The 21,114-nt window shown below is 36.6% G+C and overlaps 1 protein-coding gene across 3 annotated transcripts in view; it reads left to right on the plus strand.

Annotated features, from left to right (window-relative positions):
• LOC115454277 overlaps nucleotides 1-20,693 on the plus strand; it is a 33,655-nt gene extending 12,962 nt beyond the window's left edge. Inside the window, exons 14-32 of one of the 3 annotated variants that reach the window (XM_037438384.1) lie at nucleotides 251-301; nucleotides 1,435-1,521; nucleotides 1,734-1,775; nucleotides 2,222-2,305; nucleotides 3,036-3,080; nucleotides 5,041-5,106; nucleotides 7,574-7,630; nucleotides 8,978-9,049; nucleotides 9,429-9,470; nucleotides 10,083-10,115; nucleotides 10,475-10,513; nucleotides 11,038-11,091; nucleotides 13,097-13,246; nucleotides 14,571-14,597; nucleotides 15,280-15,306; nucleotides 15,847-15,873; nucleotides 17,443-17,469; nucleotides 17,539-17,565; nucleotides 18,757-20,693. In XM_037438384.1, coding sequence (XP_037294281.1) covers nucleotides 251-301; nucleotides 1,435-1,521; nucleotides 1,734-1,775; nucleotides 2,222-2,305; nucleotides 3,036-3,080; nucleotides 5,041-5,106; nucleotides 7,574-7,630; nucleotides 8,978-9,049; nucleotides 9,429-9,470; nucleotides 10,083-10,115; nucleotides 10,475-10,513; nucleotides 11,038-11,091; nucleotides 13,097-13,246; nucleotides 14,571-14,597; nucleotides 15,280-15,306; nucleotides 15,847-15,873; nucleotides 17,443-17,469; nucleotides 17,539-17,565; nucleotides 18,757-18,930 — 1,131 coding nt within the window. In that variant the 3' untranslated portion in view covers nucleotides 18,931-20,693. Of the gene's footprint in view, nucleotides 1-250; nucleotides 302-1,434; nucleotides 1,522-1,733; nucleotides 1,776-2,221; nucleotides 2,306-3,035; nucleotides 3,081-5,040; nucleotides 5,107-7,573; nucleotides 7,631-8,977; nucleotides 9,050-9,428; nucleotides 9,471-10,082; nucleotides 10,116-10,474; nucleotides 10,514-11,037; nucleotides 11,092-13,096; nucleotides 13,247-14,570; nucleotides 14,598-15,279; nucleotides 15,307-15,846; nucleotides 15,874-17,442; nucleotides 17,566-18,756 lie in introns of all 3 variants that reach the window. The other 2 variants (XM_037438381.1, XM_037438383.1) reach the window with 2 other exon arrangements.
• The last annotated feature ends 421 nt before the right edge of the window (nucleotides 20,694-21,114 follow it).

A 21,114-nucleotide genomic window follows, 5' to 3' on the forward strand; every position in this document is an offset into this window, starting at 1 on the left:
GCAAATAAAACATTATTAAAATATTTTTCTAGTTATAAGTGATTACGATAATGCGGACCTGGCTGAACGGTTGCATAGTCGAAATAAAAAAAATATAAAATACAGCTATCTGTTTGTTTAAACCGATTTAAATACGCCAACTTGTTAACATGAAAGCAATGCAAGGAATGTGTGTGAACAGAACACATTTTTCATTTGATTTATTTGGGAATATTTATACTTTTTATTAAATCGTTCCGTTTTATTCCAGAATCCAAATTATAATAAATATCTAGAGGCGCCACAACAGCAATCATATTCTGTGAGTAAAAGCCAGTATTTTTGATATAGTTGAACATTCAATCATCAATCAAATGTTTTCAGTCAAATAAATTATCCGACTGAGTGTATGGAGAGAATTGCGCAATTTTATTCGTATTGTCATTTTACATCTATACATCCCCTGTCCCTTTTATAACCCGGGAAAATATATACATACATAGTATCACGACTCTAACCCATTGAGGTAGACAGAGACTATGGATTGCTATTTGGCACGATTCTAGCATACTTCTCTCGCTTCCTCCACCTTCATCAATCTATTTATGCATTCCCGCCGGTTCAGGGTACTTTTGACCGGGCCTTTACTGAGAATGTCAGATATCTGACATTCGAAGGTTCGGTGCGGTCGACCCCTACCGGCTCTTCACATTCGCCTAATAAACACTCTTTGAAAATAGGACTTTTATCCCGAAAAGCTCTTTCACCCGGGTGAAGCTGCGAACAAAAGCTAGTTTTGTTTATGGTGTGTTGTGGCCATGTCTAGTCATGTCCATAGACAGACCTTCGATAGGACACAGGTGAGGAGGAGAGACCGCGACTAGGTAAATGTTGTGTAGGAGGCCCTGCACGATTGACCGGCGACTTGAAAAAGCAGCGGAAAGTGGATGGATACGGGCTGTTCAGGATGAGGATGGTAGGCGCTCACTTGAGAAAGAATACTTTCAGCAATGAACTGCGATAGGCTGATTGATGTGTTTCTATAAATATATAAAAAAATATATAGTCTATTACGAGTCTGTCGGGCCTTTCTATCCAAGATTTGTTTTTTTTAATGAGAGGCTGGTTCAGAATGCTAAGCGCAACCGTGGGACGCCCTCAACGTCAACGCAGCCTATCTTCCACGCTGCCGTCCATCCCGGGGGTCGCCACAATGTGCTAAACATGCACAGCGTACACTGAAGGCGGACAGTCCCCTACCGCCACTACCCGATAGCCCCTATTAGTCGCCTCTAACGATAGCAGGGGATAACATGGAGGAATTCTTCAAACACCTCCAATAGATTAGTTAAGTATCTCTGGAATATTGTCCTGGGGTGTAATATAATTGTTGGCCACCGATATCACAACCTATTTGGCTACGACTTTAAAGAATCTATTGTTATCTTTTTCCAGAATCCAACTTATATGAATTTTCAAGAAAACCCACCATTACGAAATCTTGTAAGTAATTTTCAAGAGAACCAACAACTACGGAATCTTGTAAGTAGTGTAATGGTAAATTGAAACATGTTTGTAATATAAAGATTATGTTATTTATGATTTATTATGTTTATGCGAATGTTAGACATCGAAATGGAACTAGTTTTCAGATTTTATTGTTTTTTTTTTTTATATTTTTATTTGGTCCCGACGCAGACTGTAGCCTTTATTTTCACGAGGTAAAGGTCTTATTGTAAATGTTTTTTTTTCAGAATACTAATTATAATCAAAGCGATCCAGGTCTCCAGAATTCTGTGAGTTAATAATATTTTATACTAGGTGTGGATTGCGGCTTGGCCTGCGTTAAAAGCCTTGCCTACCACAAAAGTCCCTAAAACACCGTACGACATCAGCGCCATCTGTCTTAAAGTCACATTAAATTTTCAATTATTTTCCATGGAAGAAAATAACCGAGATAAAAAGTAAAATGTGTTAAACTAGGACTTGGTCTGTCCGTTTGCCTATTTTTAATTAAATCTGTTCAGTTGTTTCTCTGTTTTCTTTTAACAAACATTCAAACATCCAATTATCGCAAACTCTCCTATTAAAATATTAGCAAAAAGATAAGAAGTAAGGCCGCGTACTTTGTATTTCAATCTGAATTACTATTGTAATAGTGCATTGTACTTCACCATTTACTTCCGAGTTCTCGGAATTTATCTTTAAAAGGAAGCTCATTATATTGTCATGTTGTTTTCAGAACCCGTCATATTATAATAAGTTTCAAGGTGATAAAAATCTCGCTCCACCGATGCAGTACCATCCACGGGATATGCCGCAATTTGTAAGTATACATGATATATTTTTAAGTCAATGCTAGTTGTTGCTTGCGGCTTGGCGCGTAAATAAGTTTTTTGAAGTAAATGAAATGAAAACATCCTAGTCTAATTTTCGATCACGGCGGCCAATCTCAACGGAGATTTGCCAGGTACGCAGGAGACATTATAGTGCACAAACGTGTGCGCAATACACAGGTGCACTCTCTGTTCCTTCACTCTTATAGTCCAGTGAGACGGCAGTCCGACATGACCGGAGAGGGATAAGGCGCAGGACTAACGGCTTTACGTGCTTTTTTTTCTTATTTGAAAAAAATATTATCTCGGTATAAAAAGTCCATAGCACATAGACGTCAAGGAGCTTCCTATTAAAAAAAATTTCAAAGTCAGTTTAGTAATTCCTGAAATTAGTGCGTTCAAACAAACTAACAAAGTCTTCCGTTTTGTACAATAGTTTTCATTTCTTGGAGTCTCCGTATCTTACTACAAACACATGAAATCAGTAAATTCGGGGTTTAACCCCAAAATTAATATTTGTACACATTTAGTCCTTATATTCTTACTTTATAGGGTTCATTTTGACATTACGTTAATAAATTAAACCCCATACTCGTTTGGATTTTTGCTAACATTGTGCCAAGTTTCATCCATAAATAATACAGGGCTAATATTATTATTATATTATAAGAATTAAGATCAACTACCGAGTACTACAGCTACAATTAATATTATTTACAGTTAACAGGAAAACAAATGCTGGCAATGGCTGAACAAAAATTACAAGTAAGTTATTTAATTTAAACATTATTTAAATATTGACATATTTTTATTGAGTTAAGATTTTTAATTGAATAGTCCGCCAGAACTGAATCAAAATTATCAGTTTAAATATAAAAATAGACACTGAATTAATTTGCGTGTTCGTATGTTTCATTAGTATATAATAATAATATCAGCCCTGTATTATATACTGTCCCACTATTGGGCACGGGCCTCCTCTACTACTGAGAGGGAATAGGCCTTAGTCCACCACGCTGACCTTCACACACCCTCGAAAATTCCTATAGAAAATTTCTCAGGTACGCAGGTTTCTTCACGATGTTTTCCTTCACCGTTAAAGCTAGCGTTAATCCACAAAGAATACACACACAATTTTTTAGAAAAGTCAGAGGCGTGTGCCCTTGGGATTTGAATCTGCGGACATTCGTCTCGGCAGTCCGTTCCACAACCAACTAGGCTATCGCGCACTTCAATTCTTCATTAGTATTGTTTTATATGAATATAATTTTTCATTAAAATGATCCATTGTACAGTATTCTTAATTACATATATTGCTGGTGGTAGGATATATTTTATATCCGCCTGGACAGCGACCACCGTACACAAGGTGTTAAAACCCGCCATAGTGGCACACAAGTGTCGCGTTCCGGGATCAGACTGTGTATTCGCTTCCAACAGACCGGCATAATCGTGTCGACTACTGAGGGGTAATCATCTTTTGTCAGTCAACATTCTATTGGACCTAATATCAAGTGTAGTAAGGTCACTTTTCGTGCTCGTTAAACGCAATGTAGGCACTTGCAAGGTTAAGTGACGGTCGTGGTTGTGTCAATGCTGTCACGCGATGCCTCCCATATAGAAGCGAATATACCTGAAAGCGCAGGAGGGCCTTCATCTGAACTCATTATAACATTGATACATTGATTAACACGTTTTGTAGCGATTCGTCGCAAACGTGGTGCGCTGGCCGTTCTGTACCACCAAGTAAAGATGGTCGGCCCGGCTACCGTCGCCACGACGCTCCGCTAGAGTGACTGACGGTGTCACTCTTGACGTTGACTTTCATGAGACGCGCCGTCATACCTTTAAAACATAACGTCTACTAATGTCATTACCCACTAAGTACGCTGCTGGATATTACGTACGCGTGAAGCTTTCAAACTAGCTCTTGCCCGTGGCTTTGACCGCGTGAAGTAGTTTTCCGAGATATTTTTTTTTCTGACTGAAAGTATCGGTATATTATAACTAAATGACACAAAATCATTATAAATTGTAGCCTATGTGTTATTTTGATGTATAACCAATATTACTGTAAAGTTTCATTCGAATCCGTTCAGTAGTTTTTTCGTGAAAGAGGAACAAACATACATACATCCATCCTCACAAACTTTTGCATTCACAATATTAGTACGATTATCATCTTCGAATTTTAATTTATTTTCAAGAATCCTCAGGCTAGAGCTCAGACTTCTATATTCACAACAAACTCTACAAATCTATAATAATAATATCAGCCCTGTATTATATATTTGCCCACTGCTGAGCACGGGCCTCCTCTACTACTGAGAGGGATTAGGCCTTAGTCCACCACGCTGGCCTAGTGCGGATTGGTAGACTTCACACACCCTCGAAATTCCTATAGAGGACTTCTCAGGTATGCAGGTTTCCTCACGTTGTTTCCCTTCACCGTTAAAGCAAGCGATAATTTACAAAGCATACACACATATTTTTTTAGAATAATCAGAGGTATGTGCCCTTGGGATTTGAACCTGCGGACATTCGTCTCGGCAGACCGTTCCACAACCAACTAGACTATCGCCGCTTATTACAAATCTATAATAACATGATAGTTTTGATATGTGTTCAATTACATTGTGTTAATTAATGAAATTACCAAGAAGTCAATACTAATTAGCCTTTAGTTAATTCGACACATAATCTATTTAGGGTTGTCATTTGGCAGAAATTGGAGCCGCCAAACGAACAATCAGCAAGCAATCAGTCGCCGCAAACGTCGCCCCAACTACGAGTGAGTGACAACCCTTACTATTAGATAGCATGATAACCATAAATACAAGATAGCTTACTGTCTCATTTGATAAAAGTACAAAAACAATACTATGGGGACTTATAGAGCGCTCGAATGCATAGTATGACGAGCAGGAAGTGCCAAGAGATGTTGTTTATTAGGCGATACACAATAAAAGAGCGCTCAAATGACTGTTGCACCCTATTTTATAAACAATTTCAATGCAATGTTGCCAACAAGAAAATATTATAAACACAACAATCGAGAGTTACCAACATAATAATTCTTATTAATCCACTACATTGGTAGGCCTATTTATAATTAGAAATAAATCTCATTGGTGTCATACTTATGCTAGATCAATATTCAATATATTTTATATAATAATAGGGGGAAATTACAGGTTATATATTTACACCTCATCCGAAACATGAGGGTTATTGAATAAAACGTATTACAATAGTGTCGTCAATTGTATGATTTTCTTTGGCTGTGTTCAACTTTATTTATCAGACAGTCAATGAAGTGTTTTTTTATCATGACTTCCATTTATTAGCCTAACAAAGATCGACTTATATAAACTATTTCTCAACACAACATAAAATTTTAAAAATGAATAAAATATACTGATTATGTTGACCGCAATCTCATACTCATGTAGAGTTTGTATGATTAACTAACCTCACTATTGAGCGAAGATATTTAAAGTATTAAATTATTTAATAAACGAAACTTTTGTAATTTGCGCGCCTGTCAGCTGAGGCGCCGCTGTTTAATAAACAAAGCTTAACTGTCTAAATCCTTCATATGCAGCGACTTAAGATATCATTTGAGGTGGTGTTATCTGTGTATTAAATACCTGCGATCTTGAGATACTGACTTTAATTTGACAGCGTCTCAGCTAATATGGCACTTAAGAGCAAAATAGAGTTGCATTGATTTAAAAGGCTTTAGATTTTTTATATTTAATTTTTAATTTATATTGAGGTACACGTTGCTAAATAATTGCTAAATACAACCCTATGTGAATAATATAGATTTTGCATTTCATTGCATTCAGCATTATGTCCCTTTCAAACATTTTTCTTTTCATATATAACTGTTTGTTTTCTCTAATAAAATAAATGTCAAAAAAAAATTAATTTGTTACCACTACTTAAATGCCATCAGTGTTGATAATTATGGCATGACTATTAGCGCCAGCTAGTCGCAAAAATGTTAAGCTTAATATTCCTGATGTGAAATATAGTTTACACATCGTGAACGCGTGGTGGCGCGCATTGCTCGGAAAAAACGTGAGGCGCATGCGCGGGCGCGTTATCCTGAGCGAACGGCACTCACCGGCCATTTTTTGCACGATTCAGTTTTGCATCTCTCGGTGTATGTGAACTAAAATAGTGCTATTATAAGTTTTTAATATAATTTTTTGTTCCGTATCTACGTGTTGGTTCTTCATTTAAGAACCCAGACCTCATTATTAACACGAAGTAATTAAATTAAGGGGAAATTAGTACTTAAGTATTGCCTTTATCTAAGTATACATGTAGCGTGTTGCGTAACATGTTGTACAACATAAACTTGGAGTTCGTAAAGAGGTGCAGTTTGCCTAACTACCGGCGGGGTCTTGTTAAATTGGTTCTTGTTCACAACTCAATTATCACCCCGTATCGCCATACTCATATTGTTCGTATGTTAAACTTGTGTAGTATAAGTTGGGTTATTTGGTGCTGAACCGTCTGAAGTTTGAGTGCGTTTTCGTGCGAAATTAATTCGTACGAAAACGTACGCTTACGCACGACACTTAGAACAAGAAATAATAAACTCCCAAACTGAGCAAGATGTATTCGTGCGTATTCTACATGGATTCCGTTTTATTGATATATTCAGTCGTGTGGAAAGCATCAGGGACCCAATAAATGATCAATTTAATAATTAAGGTTTAAGGCAGACGCTGTACAAATTCTCTATTTAACCCGGTTCTATTGATATGCTTAACCATATGGAAATGCATTAGGGACCCAATAAGATGTCTAATTAATGAATAAGGTTTTACGCAGACGCTATCTTATTATCGAGAAATATTATACTAATTACAATAGCTGAAGTTGTTGCAACAGCTGTAACCATATAAAAGTGTTTCTCGGGAACAAATTAAAAGCGTCTGCGCGCCGCCTAATAGTTGATAAATCTAAGTACGTATTAGCATTTAAAGCGGAATCCTTTCATCCATACTATCGTAAACCGGGCTGACGCATTAAACCCCTTTCAGTCCATCTGACGAGATTTACCAAACCGCGGTGCAAAATCAAATGTTTTAGTTTATATGAAAATAAACGGGCTTTTGACTTTAATCGTATTTATGTTAATTATAAAATCAGGTGCAGATAGGTTTACTGTTTTTATGTATTTTAAAATGTAATTAAAATTGAGGATTTTAATTTAATTAATTCATAAAACTTTTTTTTAGAACGAGCCGAATCTGAAAAAGGAAGAAGAGGCCATAACTCCACCGACGGACATGAAAGTAAGTGGACAATAAAATTATTAATGTATTTATTATAACGTCACTAGCTTTTGCTCACGGCTGCGCCCGCGTGAATGAGTTTTCCGGAATAAAAGGCCCGCTATATATTTTCCTGGAAAAGAAAGTAGCCTACAATCTTTCCAGGGTCTTAAACTGTCTCCATACTAAATTTCATTAAAATCCGGTCAGGAGATTTTGAGAAAATCGATCTCATACAGACAGACTGAAAAAGGGACTTTATTTTATATGTATTGAATATTCTGAATTCCTAATTCAATCGTAATTAATTGTAAATTGTAGGTAGATATTGTAACGTTGACTTTTCTGACGACCTATAATTCGCCACGTGACCATGAAGGCTGCAGTCTTCGAAACGTTGGAAGAAAATTATGTAAAAAACCACGATAAAATCGGAAGTATACATTTATTTCGATTTCTTACATTCGCGTCAATATAGAAATCATCACAGATACATAGTTACAGTTCTCAAAATCAACAATAATTTATTGGTTCTAAGACATTTCAACTCCTAAATAGTTGTTATCGTGGATTTTTTTTTGCTTTTTGGAGACTTGAGCTGGCTATAGCCGCCACTGCAATCAGGCGACCGTCATGCTCGCTATTCCACAAGGCGCTGAAACATACTATAGTCACTGCCTTAAAAATCTAGTTACAATAAGACATAACAGTTCTATAAATCAGCGTCATCCACACCCATCTGTACGTTTGAGATAAAGTTTTTTTCACCACGATTTATTAGAGTAATATAGTCGACCTTTACCTAAATCCTAGATTTATTATTGCGAAAATTGTTACAATCCTTCAGCCTTTAAGGGTAAAGAAGTAGATATGTTGTAAATACGTGGGTATAATTGGGTTGGTGATTGAGGTTAAACCACTGTCTTAGATAGTGATAGCTGTCTTTTTTTTTTTGGGAACTGTCGTGTTTGTCGCCGGGGCTACCCTGCTTATGGTGTACAAGCGATCCCCCGGCTTAGCAACCACGGCAGCCCCATGATGAGTAGGTGGGCCTTAGCGCTATATAGCTATTGTCTTCGGGAAGGTGACTCCACTCCGTCTGGTAAGAAGTGGAAAGGCGTCCAAAAAAAGTATCTGTTGAAAGATGATTATCCCATGCCAGTAGACTTAATGTCTTTTAGATGGTAATAGCTTCCTATTGCGTTGGGAATAGTAACTCCATTCCACCTGGTGGAAAGTGGAAAGGCGTCGAGGCAAAGTATCTGTTGTAAGATGCCTAACCTATGCCACACAATTATGTCGGCCCGTTAAGCCTTTGATCAACAAGGTCTTCTCTGAGTTGTATTCTCAATGTTGTCTTCTTTTTAGGTACAGCCTCAAGCAATCGGAACAGGATTGGCAGCATTCAATATGTCCTATGATAAATATCTACCTAAAATTGTAAGTACCTTCTGTATTTTCTCAATTATAGATGAACAACATCGTGAGGAAACTTACATACCTTAGAAGATATATATAAGAATTTTGAGCGTATGTGAAGTTTACCAATCCGCACTAAACCAACGTGGTGGACTAAGGCCTACTCCCACTCAGTAGAAGAAACTCGAGCCCAGCAGTGGGACAGTATATAAAACAGGGCTTATATTATTATTATGTTGTATCTTTCCTGCGGGAAATCACGGTATAAAGGCCGGTCCTTTTGGAAGGCTTGCGTGGGGACACGGATCCAACACGTAGAGGCCCCTTTAAGATACATTTATTATTATTATATCTTAGTGTTTTGACTACCTACATTTGAGTAACATCGGAATATTTTCAGGACGACTTCGGCTCTCCTATTCGATGGGTGGCTTATAACTCGGTGAGATTTTTAAGTTAAGTTTATTCTCGAGAGAAAAAGTTCCGTAAAACAGAGGCCATAGACAAGTTTTCATACGTTTCTTTTCTTTCTACGGATTTTTTCTTATTCAGTTATTTTAAAAGCGGCGATAGCCTAGTTGGGTGTGGAACGGACCGCCGAGACGAATGTCCGCAGGTTCAAATCCCAAGGGCACACACCTCTGATTTTTCTAAAATTATTTGTGTGTATTCTTTGTGAATTATCGCTTGCTTTAACGGTGAAGGAAAACATCGTGAGGAAACCTGCATACCTGAGAAGTTCTCCATAGGAATTTTAAGGGTGTGAAGAGTGTGTTCAGCCGCAGGATGTCCACTGCTGGACATGGGCCGCACCCAAAGATTTCCAGACCGACCTATTGTATTCGGCCCGCATGCAGCGACCTCCTGTGACTTTTATGAGGTCGTCTGTCCATCTCGTAGGTGGACGTCCGGCGTTCCGCTTGCCAGTTCGTGGCCTCCACTCCAGAACCTTCTTGCCTCATCGGCCATTAGTTCTGCGAGCTATGTGCCTTGCCCATTGCCATTTCAGCTTGCTAGTCCGTTAAATTATAATAGTACAAACATATTATTTCAGAATGAAACTGATGATGGTTTAGCGAAGGTCACGGTAAGATTATTCATATAAATATAATGATTTAATATTAAGTCAGGGTTTATTTTTACCCGCGTGTGGAAGGGGTGCGTGACTCCCTATTGCAGGACCCAAAGAGGGGCAAACCTATCGCTCGCCAAAAAAAAGGTCGCTGGAAAAAGAAAACACAATTTCCTTTGCCCGAGACTTAAATGGAACATTTTTTCTTTCTTATTAGCAAAGGTATAGAAATATTTTTTTGCTAGCAACGGGGCGTGGACTGATCTTCGCGTTGTGGTACCATTTGGTTAAGCCAGTCCTAAATCCGAATATATATCTACGTTTGTAAAAAAAATATGATAAATTTAGATGCCGTAAGGTTTATATTTTTATAGGATCCAGGTACTGGAAAAAACCGCCAATTCGTCATGAATGTAAGTTGATATTTTTGCTTTAATGTTAAAGTATACTTCTGCTATCAGGAAACATTATTTAAATGTATGTGTCGATTTTAAATACATTTTTAGGCATGAAAAAAATCGAAGTAAAGTTCTGCAATATCATTATGGTGGTATTGGTGGCGGCCATCAGATGAGTGGTATACTCATATCATTTAGGGGTACAGACTCACACCTTTTATCTACAAAGGTACTTGTGAACCTACTTTTCGGCGTGTATCCTCCGTTCCACAATGTAGGAGGCGAAACCCATTGCTATTTTCGGAACATGCTATACTCCGGGCTGATAAAAAAAAAACAATATCACTGCCAAAACTGGGGTTCGAACTTGAAACTAGTGGAAGTTGCACCGTTAAGCCCTATTAAAATTTCGGCCACGGCCAATTTCAACGGAGATCAGTCAGACGTAAGAGATATAGTGCACAAGCGTGTGCGCAATACTCAGGTGCACTCTCTGTTTCTATATTCGATAACTTACTATACAAATACTAAATTTTCAGGGTATAGTCTTAGTCCCGATTAGTGACAGCAGTATACTGAGATTGGGCTATGCTGTAAGTACAGTTTGATTTTTATTTAACTGGTGGTAGGTCCCTCGTATGTGAGAGTCCGTCTGGGTATACCACCGCAATGTCTTTTTCAGCCCCCAAGCAGCAGTCACTGGTGTGTTCCGGTTTGAAGGACATTGTTGCCTGTGTAACTACTGGACATAATGAGACTTAACACCTTATATCTCAGGATGGCGAGCGCAGTGGAATACCAAACAAAATTTTGTAATTCAAGGATGGTGTTTCAACTGTTTATGGGCGGTCGTATCGCTTACATTAGGCGAACGGCAACCTCGTCTCGTCATTCAAAGCAATAAAATAATGAATATTTTCAAAATGCGATGCACGTTTAGAAACTTTCACAGACTTCCCTTTAGATATTAAAATTATTCCCAATACTGTTAAAAAATTAATGAAAAATGCAAATATTGTTATCCCTCGAAATAACCGCCAAGGAAACGTGCGTCAAGTGAATAATTATTTAACGTGTATATAAAAAGTGGGTATGTCTGTTTGTTTTAATATATTTTGAAACACTATTTCGCTAATGATACGTTGACGTCACTTACCATCAGTTGTGACGTAACATTGCGGTATGAAAAATACGTTAGGAATTGCGAAATAGATATCAAATTAATATCCCTATGTTACCTTAAAAATATTTCGGATTTGGACATGTTTTAAAAAACAAAATATCCATATCTGAGTGACCTTTTTTAAAGTTTTTGGTTATCGAAATATAGAACATTTTTCTCAATATATCTTTCAATTATCTTGACATTTGGACACGATGGCATGCAAAGACCTTTGTTAACGAAATATGAAGGCGACATGCAATATATTTTCTTCATTTTTTCCATTATCTTGATATTTTGACATGATCGTGCAGAGACCTTTGCTATTAAAATAAATATGGCTGCACAACTTTGCCCCAAAATGATAAGGATTTTATAACAAACCTAATGTTATACTCAAAAGACTACTTTACTAATCTATTCGCACCAACATGAATTAGAAATTTTAAAAACTGCAATAAATACGCAAACACAGCCAGGTGTAACTGTAGTGTGGTTTATAATTAAAAGAGTTGGTAAGGGATCTCAAGTTTTGCATTACGTTTATTGGTTCGCATATTTCTTGGCTGAGTATTTTTTAAGTGGGTTAGCCCCGAGATGTTTTTATTGAGTTGTAATATAATTAGGATGTTTTGGCAGGGTCTTTGAAGACCTTGGAAACATTTTTAAATTTAAGTAACTTTTTATCGCCTGATTGGCGTACTCGGGTTGTGAATTGATAGATTCTGGGTTTGATCTTCGAGTCGGTTTTTTCAGTATTAACACGGAATTTGGAATATGTAACCGATTAACTGATAGTCTCGCCCCCTATCGCGTCATGAGGAAGTTGGCGATGGATGCTCTCATGGGCGCTGGAAGTAGGGTGCAAAGGGGTGCACGTGCACCCCCATGTCCTGAACAAATAAATCACAATAAAAATAACTGAATGACAATGGGAAGTATCGACCACAGAGGTTTTATTATGGTTTAGCATATGCAAATACACCGGCGCGATTTATATTTGAAAAAAATAATTTAATGATATTATGAAATACCTACATATACAGATGCACCTCTCTGATAGTAATCTTAGCGGCGCCCATGGATGCTTTCGTCTACTGCCTACCCTTTCAGATATACGCGTGATGTCTGTCTTGTGTTTTTGGTAGTATTAGATAGATTTGCTTACCCTTACTACCATAAAACACATACAACACAACACACATCACGCATTTACCCCGGAAGGGGTATGCAGAGGCTAAACCAGGGCCCCCACCTTTCGCCAAAAGTGTTCCGTCCCATAATGTGATAGGGGGCGAGCTATCACCATATCCGGGCTGATATTGAGCAGAAAAACCCAAATATCATTTTGCCCGACCCAGGATTCGAACCAAGGACCTTAGAGCGCTATCATACCGCGTATGCAGTACCATTAAACACGATGTTCTATTTCCCAGGACGTGTCCACCACACCACGAGCTCAAGTCCTCACCACTGACGGTACAGCGCTGCGAACCATCATTGACAACATGGACCTCAAATCTGTTGATAACCGCGACTGGCTGGCGTTTGAAACAGTGCTTGGATTGCAAAATGTTGAGCAGAAGGTATTGTCTAATAGATCTTCGATCGGCAGAGTTTATAACGTTTTAAGATTAAACCGTAGCGTAGCTTGCCAAAGGGCCTTATATCTACATTTGTTGGGGTTCTTAAGGCAGTGTGAACTTTTAGGCGCCTGCTTAGTTTATGTAGGTGTGGGTCAAGAGAGGCCCTAAAGCTCGAGGGTCCTGTATCACTGATACGGCTGATACAGCACTATGCCTCTGGATTGGAGTCATACCGACGCGATTTAAGTATCAAATGGTTTTTTCATACGTGCACTGCATCTGATGGTAAGTATTGTTTTATTGCTTTGAATGACGAGATGAGCTTGTCGTTCGCTTTATGGTAATAGTCTAAGCGCCCGTGAACCCCAGACCTTCGTTATTTTATAAAAGCTGAAAGTTTGTCAGCGCATGCTGCCAACACAGGTAACAACGTTGGGCCATTATGAAGTTTGGGCTACAGTGGCTTTGGCAGGTACACGGTACTAAAGGTGTGTAAAAGGTGTGTGTGTATCAAAAACGTCTGGCTAACGAGGTAACATTATTTACTTATTACCCAAGTATTATATATAAAAATCAGCTTTTATACTATAAAGTAAATAAAATTATAACTACATGAACATTAAGGGTCTCTGGCAAGGGATTGCCACGATGTTAAGTGTTTGTCAATGAATAACGTGATTTTTAATAATTTTCTGAAGGTAATACCATAAAATCTCACTTTATTATTTGATGAAACTAAACCGGTATTTTACACACCTTTAGTACCGTGTACCTGTCAAAGCCACTGAAGCCCAAACTTCATAATAGCCTATCGTTCGGAGCATGCGCTGACAAACTTTCGGCTTTTATAAAATAACGAAGGTTTGGGGTTCACGGGCTCTTGCTCTATAAGCGATAAACAGAAGAAACACCATCCAACAGTTTGAATTATAAAGTATTGTTTATTCCACTGCGCTTGACATCCTGAGACGTGAGATGTTAAGTCTTATTATGTCCAGGAATTACACTGGCTACAATGAAACGGTTGTATATAGATTTGCTCACGATGTTTTTCGCCGTTAAAGCAAGCGATAATTCACACATACACACATGTTTTTAGAAAAGTTAGAGGTATGCTCTTGGGTTTTGAACCTGCGGCTATTCGTCTCGGCAATCCGTTCAACACATAACTAGGCTATCGCCGCTTCCTTTAGGCATTGTGAGACTTAATTTATATCTCAGGGCGACAGATGCTGTATAGTGGCGAACAGAGCTTTGTTACTCAATTCCGTATAATGCTGCTATTGTTATTTTATATTTGTAAAAATAACGTATTTTGTTTCAGTGTGATGTAGATGGTTGTCAAGCAAGGGTAAATAATTTCACTTAAAATTATATTAAATATATTTTGAACTTCAATCAATATTTTGTGTCTTAAATTGAATTATTGGAGCAGTTAAGTCGGTTCAATGGCAGTGTACATAGGCTTTGTACGAAGTGATTCCCTTTTCCCAAATCAGGCAACACTGGGTTTAACATGATTAACCCGAGCTGAATCCTTGAGAGAAGGTAGACGTCAGACCAGCAATCGGTTATAAAAACAAGTAAAATTATTTTTGGAAATTGCCTAAAAATGTTTTGCTGACCCCATATTGGAGTCAAAAAAAGTTAATAGGGGTCAATGCAAGCTTGTTTAAGTATAACTTTGTTTGTCATATCTAGTTTAACACTATATTAAAATATAATATATCGTAATGAAATAATTTAGAATCTTTGGTGAACCTAATATCCTATTAATATTATAAATGCGAAAGTTTGTGAGGATGTATGTATGTATGTTTGTTCCTCTTTCACGAAAAAACTACTGAACGGATTTAAATGAAACTTTACAGTAATATTGTTTATACGTCAGAATAACACATAAGCTACAATTTATAATGATTTTGTCCAATTTGGTCATAATTAAATAAATAAATTCCGTAAATCGGAAAAAATTGTATCTCGGCAAACTCTAAAAAAGCTAGTAATAAATACATTAACCTTTCCTATTTTAGTGTCACAAATCTGGATGTGATTCTGCGGTAAGGTTTTACATTGCATCATTGATTTACTGAAATATTTCACATTTTACTATGTATATGTGATCAATGATTTCTTATGTTTACGCGAATGTAAGACATTATAAAACTATTTTAAGGATTTTATCGTGGTTTTTTATATTATAACTAGCTGACCCGACAGACGTTGTCCTGTCTTAACTATGTATGCACGCGCGCATTCTGTCGATCGCTGACAGTTATTTCAAACTACTGACAGTTATGTAAAATAATATTGTCGTTAAGTTTTCTTAAATTTTCTAATTATCCGCGCATTTCTTTCTTTCATAAGAACCTTCTCCTGACAATAACCAACACAACAAAAAATAGTGTTATCGGTCCAGCCGTTCACGCGTGATGGCGTGACCAAGGGAAATAGGGATTCATTTTTATATATATATAGATTTTCTTCCAACGTTTTGAAGACTGCAGCCTTGGTGGTCATGTGGTCTAGAGAAAAGTATAATACACTAAAGCGTGGAAAAATTGGTAAAATAGTTTTATTTTAATATGTGATTATTTTAGTGTCTTGGAGATACATGTGCATCAGGGGTAAGTTACTGTAATTTTTTTAGTGGTTTGAATGTGTCGAAATAAATAGTTTTCAAATTTTTATTGCGGATTCTTTATACTATATTTTCTTTCGATGTTACAAAGACTGCTTTCGTGGTCTCGGGGAGGACTGTTGCTCGTTCTAAGTTAATTACAATATCTATCTACATGTTATAATTATACAAATTGGTCTGTATATAATTGCAATCAGTAGCTCTGAAATAGTATTTCATTAATAATTTTATAGTCAAAAAAGCAAACATTACAATTTGTAACTAAATAGTCAGTAGCATTGTATTAGTAATATTCCTCAGTAATCCCAATTAGGGTATATAATGAAGGAAGTCAATCTAGATTGTAATTAGCAAAATGTCTATGTTATTTGTGTTCGATTAAATTCAGTGTTTATGCCTTTTATAAGTAACTAGCTGACCCGACAGACGTTGTCCCGTCTTAACTATGAATTTGCAGCGCGCATTCTGTCAATCGCTGACAGTTATTTCAAACAATTGATAGTTATATAAAATTAATATTTTCGTTAAGTTTTCTTAAATTTTATAATTTTCCGCGCAATGTTTTGATTTTTTTCTTTCATAAGAACCTTTTCCTGACAAGAACAAACACAACAAAATAAAAGTGTAATTGGTCCAGCCGTTCACGCGTGATAGCGTGACCAAGGGAAATAGGGATTCATTTTTATATATATTTATATATGTATATACTTATATAAAATAACCTCGATTTGCGATTATGTTGTGTGCTCTCAAAAAGTTCTAAGATTATATCGAGCGGACATTGGAATGATTGTCATACAAAAAATTTGCGCTCATGCGATAGTTACTCAATCTACAGTGATATAGCAAACACAAATGTAAAATATTATATACCTTTGACATATCGTGATTTGCACCTTTCCAATGCGAATATTGGCATTTTCGGTAAATATGTTATTTTATATTCATTTCCAAGGATGCTGTGAACATCGTATCACACGGACATTTCAAATAAGACAACAACTTTACCAATTGGTTATAACTTTTGGTACACAAATTTGGGTCTGATGTCCTGTCTATAATTAACTATTCTGTTTAATGTCTCCGATGAAGCGACGATAGCCTAGTTGGGTGTGGAACGGTCTGCCGAGACAAATGTCCGCAGGTTCAAATCCCAAGGGCACACACCTCTGACTTTTCTAAAAAATCATGTGTGTATTCTTTGTGAATTTATCGTTCGCTTTAACGGTGAAGGAAAACATCGTGAGGAAACCTGCACATCTGAGAAGTTCTCTATAGGAATTTCGAAGGTGTGTGAAGTCTACCAATCCGCACTAGGCCAGCGTGGTGGACTAAGGCCTAATCCCTCTCAGTAGTAGAGGAGGCCCGTGCTCAGCGGTGGGCAAGTATATAATACAGGGCTGATATTATTATTATTATTAATGTCTCCACTGTTTGTCCGTGTACTTATCCCTTAAACCAATATTTATCTATGTTTCTACAGCCAAAAAGACATGTAAACATGCCCTTAGTTGTAAAGAAATATTTTAACGTGGCAAATGTATTAATTTTTCAGTGTGTTGGAGCCTCGTGCAATTCTTTTGTGAGTAAAATTGTTAATTGTAGCGGTGTATTTAAATGTTTTTTTTTGTATAACGTTGTTTCATTTCAGTGTAAGGGGCCTGGTTGTTTTTCAATGGTAATTATATTTTATTGAATGATTTTATTTGTTTGTTTTAAAACGAATTTAATGTCACTTTATTTTATATCCGTTCGGATAGCGACCACCGTACACAAGGTGTTAAAACCGGCCATACTGGCCCACGTAAGTGTGGAGCGTTCCGGGATCAGTTTGTGTATATCTGGTTCCAACGGGCGGGCATAATAGGGGACCGGCCTATGCTTGATTTTGTACATTATTCTATATGTAATGGTTAATAATACGAAAAAGAAGCACTCCTGCGAAAACAGCATAACAATTGGTTAAAAAATGAGCGAGTAATTCATATTTAAAATATTGTAATGTGCAGAAGTGGGCGCGATGTGGGGATATCGCTTCATCTCTTTTTTTCGCACGCGTCGTAATTCCCGATGACGTCACATGTGGATATTTCGTCTCTTTTCTGTTTCTTGTTAATTACCCCTTCCACCGAAATTCAAACACTCATAACTTGTTGATTTTTTACCGGATTTTAATAATTCCTTCTGTGTTATAATTTATATTATGTAAATATTTGATAATAGTAAAGAACAAAAATGAGTCCGGTACCCTATTGTTTCGACTGTTGAGGGCTAATCATCTCTCGCCCTTTCAACTTACCATCAGATGTAATGGAATCACTTTCCCGTGCACGTATAAAAAAATATCCGGTTCAAACAGGCCGACATAATTGTGTCGACTAATCATCTCCTCATACGACAATATGTGGATTCTACTTCGCTTACCACCAGGCGCAGTGGGTTAGGGTGTAGTGCCTTTTAAAAATTTAAAAAACTAAAAAAACACGCTTTTATTGCTAATCGAACTAAAAAGGAGAAAATAATTTTTAAGTACAAAGAATTTATATTACAGTAGTAGAAGGTTGAAGGATCAATCATAGTTAAGTACCTCAAAATAAAATTATAATAAACTTGAAGTTATTAACAGAATAATTTAACTCAGAGTAAAAATTGAGCTCAAAGATTCCGTTACATACATACATAGATATAACCCAAGCTAATAAAAGCGTGTTAAAAATAGAAATATACAACGCTCTTCACGCTAAAACTTCGACATGAATGTGGCGTGTTTGAAAACATTTTTTTTACAATTCAAGCTAGTAACAAAAAGGTTTTAAATGAAGCTTTGCAATTCGCTGAGCGTTCCAGTGAAAAATATTGAATATTTCAGTGTATCGGCGAGGAATGCACTGCGCGGGTAAATGTAACCTTTTATTTGTTAAATTTGTGGCGTTTGGTTATTGCATATCATGACTTTGTGACAGTTAACAGGATTAAGTACACACAGCTCCAAATTATTTTAAACGCGGATACAGAACAAATGTATCAATTACAAAGAAATTAATGGATCGTGTCTATGTCTACATTTATTTGGGACTGACTGTATTTTTTTTTTATAAATAAATCCAAGGTACAGGTCAAAGCTCGATCGCTTCCAATGCAATTATTCAAAACTATTTCATCATATATTCCAAACATAGCGACATAGACCAAGTAGAATTAATAGTCTTAGAATGTTTAGACGTGACTTTAAACATTTAAATTATAGGTTTATAGCTGCGGCTTTTCCTGAAGTAATCAAAAGTGTACCTTACGTTTTGAGTAATAATGCTTAAAATAGTTATTTTTATTTTTGAAATTCCTATAGACCTAAACTACCTCCTTTCCTAATCTCCGTTCTTTTCTTTGAAGACTAATAACCCGCCCATGTTTCTAAGGATATTGTGCGTGTTTATCAACAGCACAGAAAAATTAAGATTAGAGGACTCATTGGGCCATTTATTGTATTATAACGTATCAGCACCCGTGAAGGCCCATCTAATTTTAAAATCATGAAAATATATAAAGAAAATCCTACTATTAAATGGTCTACATATAATTACATATGATAAAACTTAATAATTAAATAACTTATGAAACCAGTAGTATGATTTTGCAAAATAACACAAAAATATAACTAACAAAAGCCCTAGTATGATTTAACAATAAAACACAAAAAAAAAATATCAAAAAAATGGTGGGCTTTGTTAGGAACCGGGCTTTATTACCGCAGACTAATTTATAATAAACCGGCAATTTCTATTACCGAAATAATTGTGCTAATGCGTATGTGTACGTGACTGTTTTATTTTAGATGGATATGTCGATTCTCATCTAAATTCTCATGGCATGCGATGAAGAGACAATACAATAATATAAATATTAAATAATTTATTAAATAGATTTGTATTTGTTTATTTGTCGCAACGGTTTGACGTTTTATTTGTAATTCTTTAAAAAAGTGCTGCCATGACGGCTTCCAGAAATATTAAAGGTTTTTCTTAATTCGCTTTATATAATGTATTATAATATCTCACTGTGGGATATGAGCTTCGCCTACTAATGACAGGGTTTATCCCCTCTGTCCCCATGTTGGCCTAAAAGATATGGGTAAAATTCACATATCTTTAAAATGTTTATGAAAACATTTTTAGTACGAATACCGGTTTTTCTTCATAATAAATTGAGTAACTTCAATAAGATTTAGATATTTAGATAAAGTTTATTAGAAGTATAAGGGACCTTAAGAAACAATTTCAATATTAATCAATCTAACCTGTTCTTTTCATAAGTACATAAGGCATTTCTAAACATTTATTAAAACCGAGCACATCATTCCCCTTTGCCATTTAAAATCTGCTCACTCCCGACAATTCTGAGGTAGGCGGTATCAAACAATTCCTTGGTCATGTCTAAACATTCCTAGTCTATGGCACGTACGTTATTGGAACATCGCGGGCTCGGTTGCGCTGCGGTGCACGTTTTATTGTGTCTTATTGGATTTCAGTGCGAAGGCATGTCGTGCGAGGCTCGCGTGAGTACTGCATCCATCGAAATATTTGTATACGCAAAATATTTATTTGTGGCTGTATAGATTAGTTCCTTTATGCGATGTAAAGTAAAAGAAATAGTTTTTTTATTAGATGATGAATTTTGCAGTGTCGTGGTCAAAATTGTGATGCTACAGTAAGTAATTACGTAATTGGTTTGATCTACACATTATCTGAAGTTACTTTCATATAACATATGGATGGAGCATAAGTTACAATAATCTTTAATAATACCTAATACCTATAGACGAAAAATATAAACATCGGTTGATTATTATTGAAAAACAAACCAATTTACAAAAACACGGCGCCAAACTAACTGAAAATAAAAACATGTTTGGCCTCACCAATTCCCGCCAAAAGTCCTTGTTCGAATATATATTTTAAAACATGTTCCAATTTCAAATTTGTATCGACAGTGCCGCCGCTTTTCCTGCCAGTACACGGTGAACGGCGCGTTCCGCATCGGCGCCGGGACGTGGGAACAGATGTATCCGCAGTACGACACGCGGTCCCACGGACCGTCGAGCTACGACCCCTCTAGCCCGGATTGGTGACGAATATTTAAAAAACGAATTAAAATTGTTTAACCATAACTTTTGTTTTTTTTTATGCTTGGTTGAATAGTTAGCCCATTTGTGATCGATAATGGCAATTGA

This window comes from Manduca sexta, chromosome 2 (assembly GCF_014839805.1).
Source record: "Manduca sexta isolate Smith_Timp_Sample1 chromosome 2, JHU_Msex_v1.0, whole genome shotgun sequence".
Lineage (NCBI taxonomy): Eukaryota > Metazoa > Arthropoda > Insecta > Lepidoptera > Sphingidae > Manduca > Manduca sexta.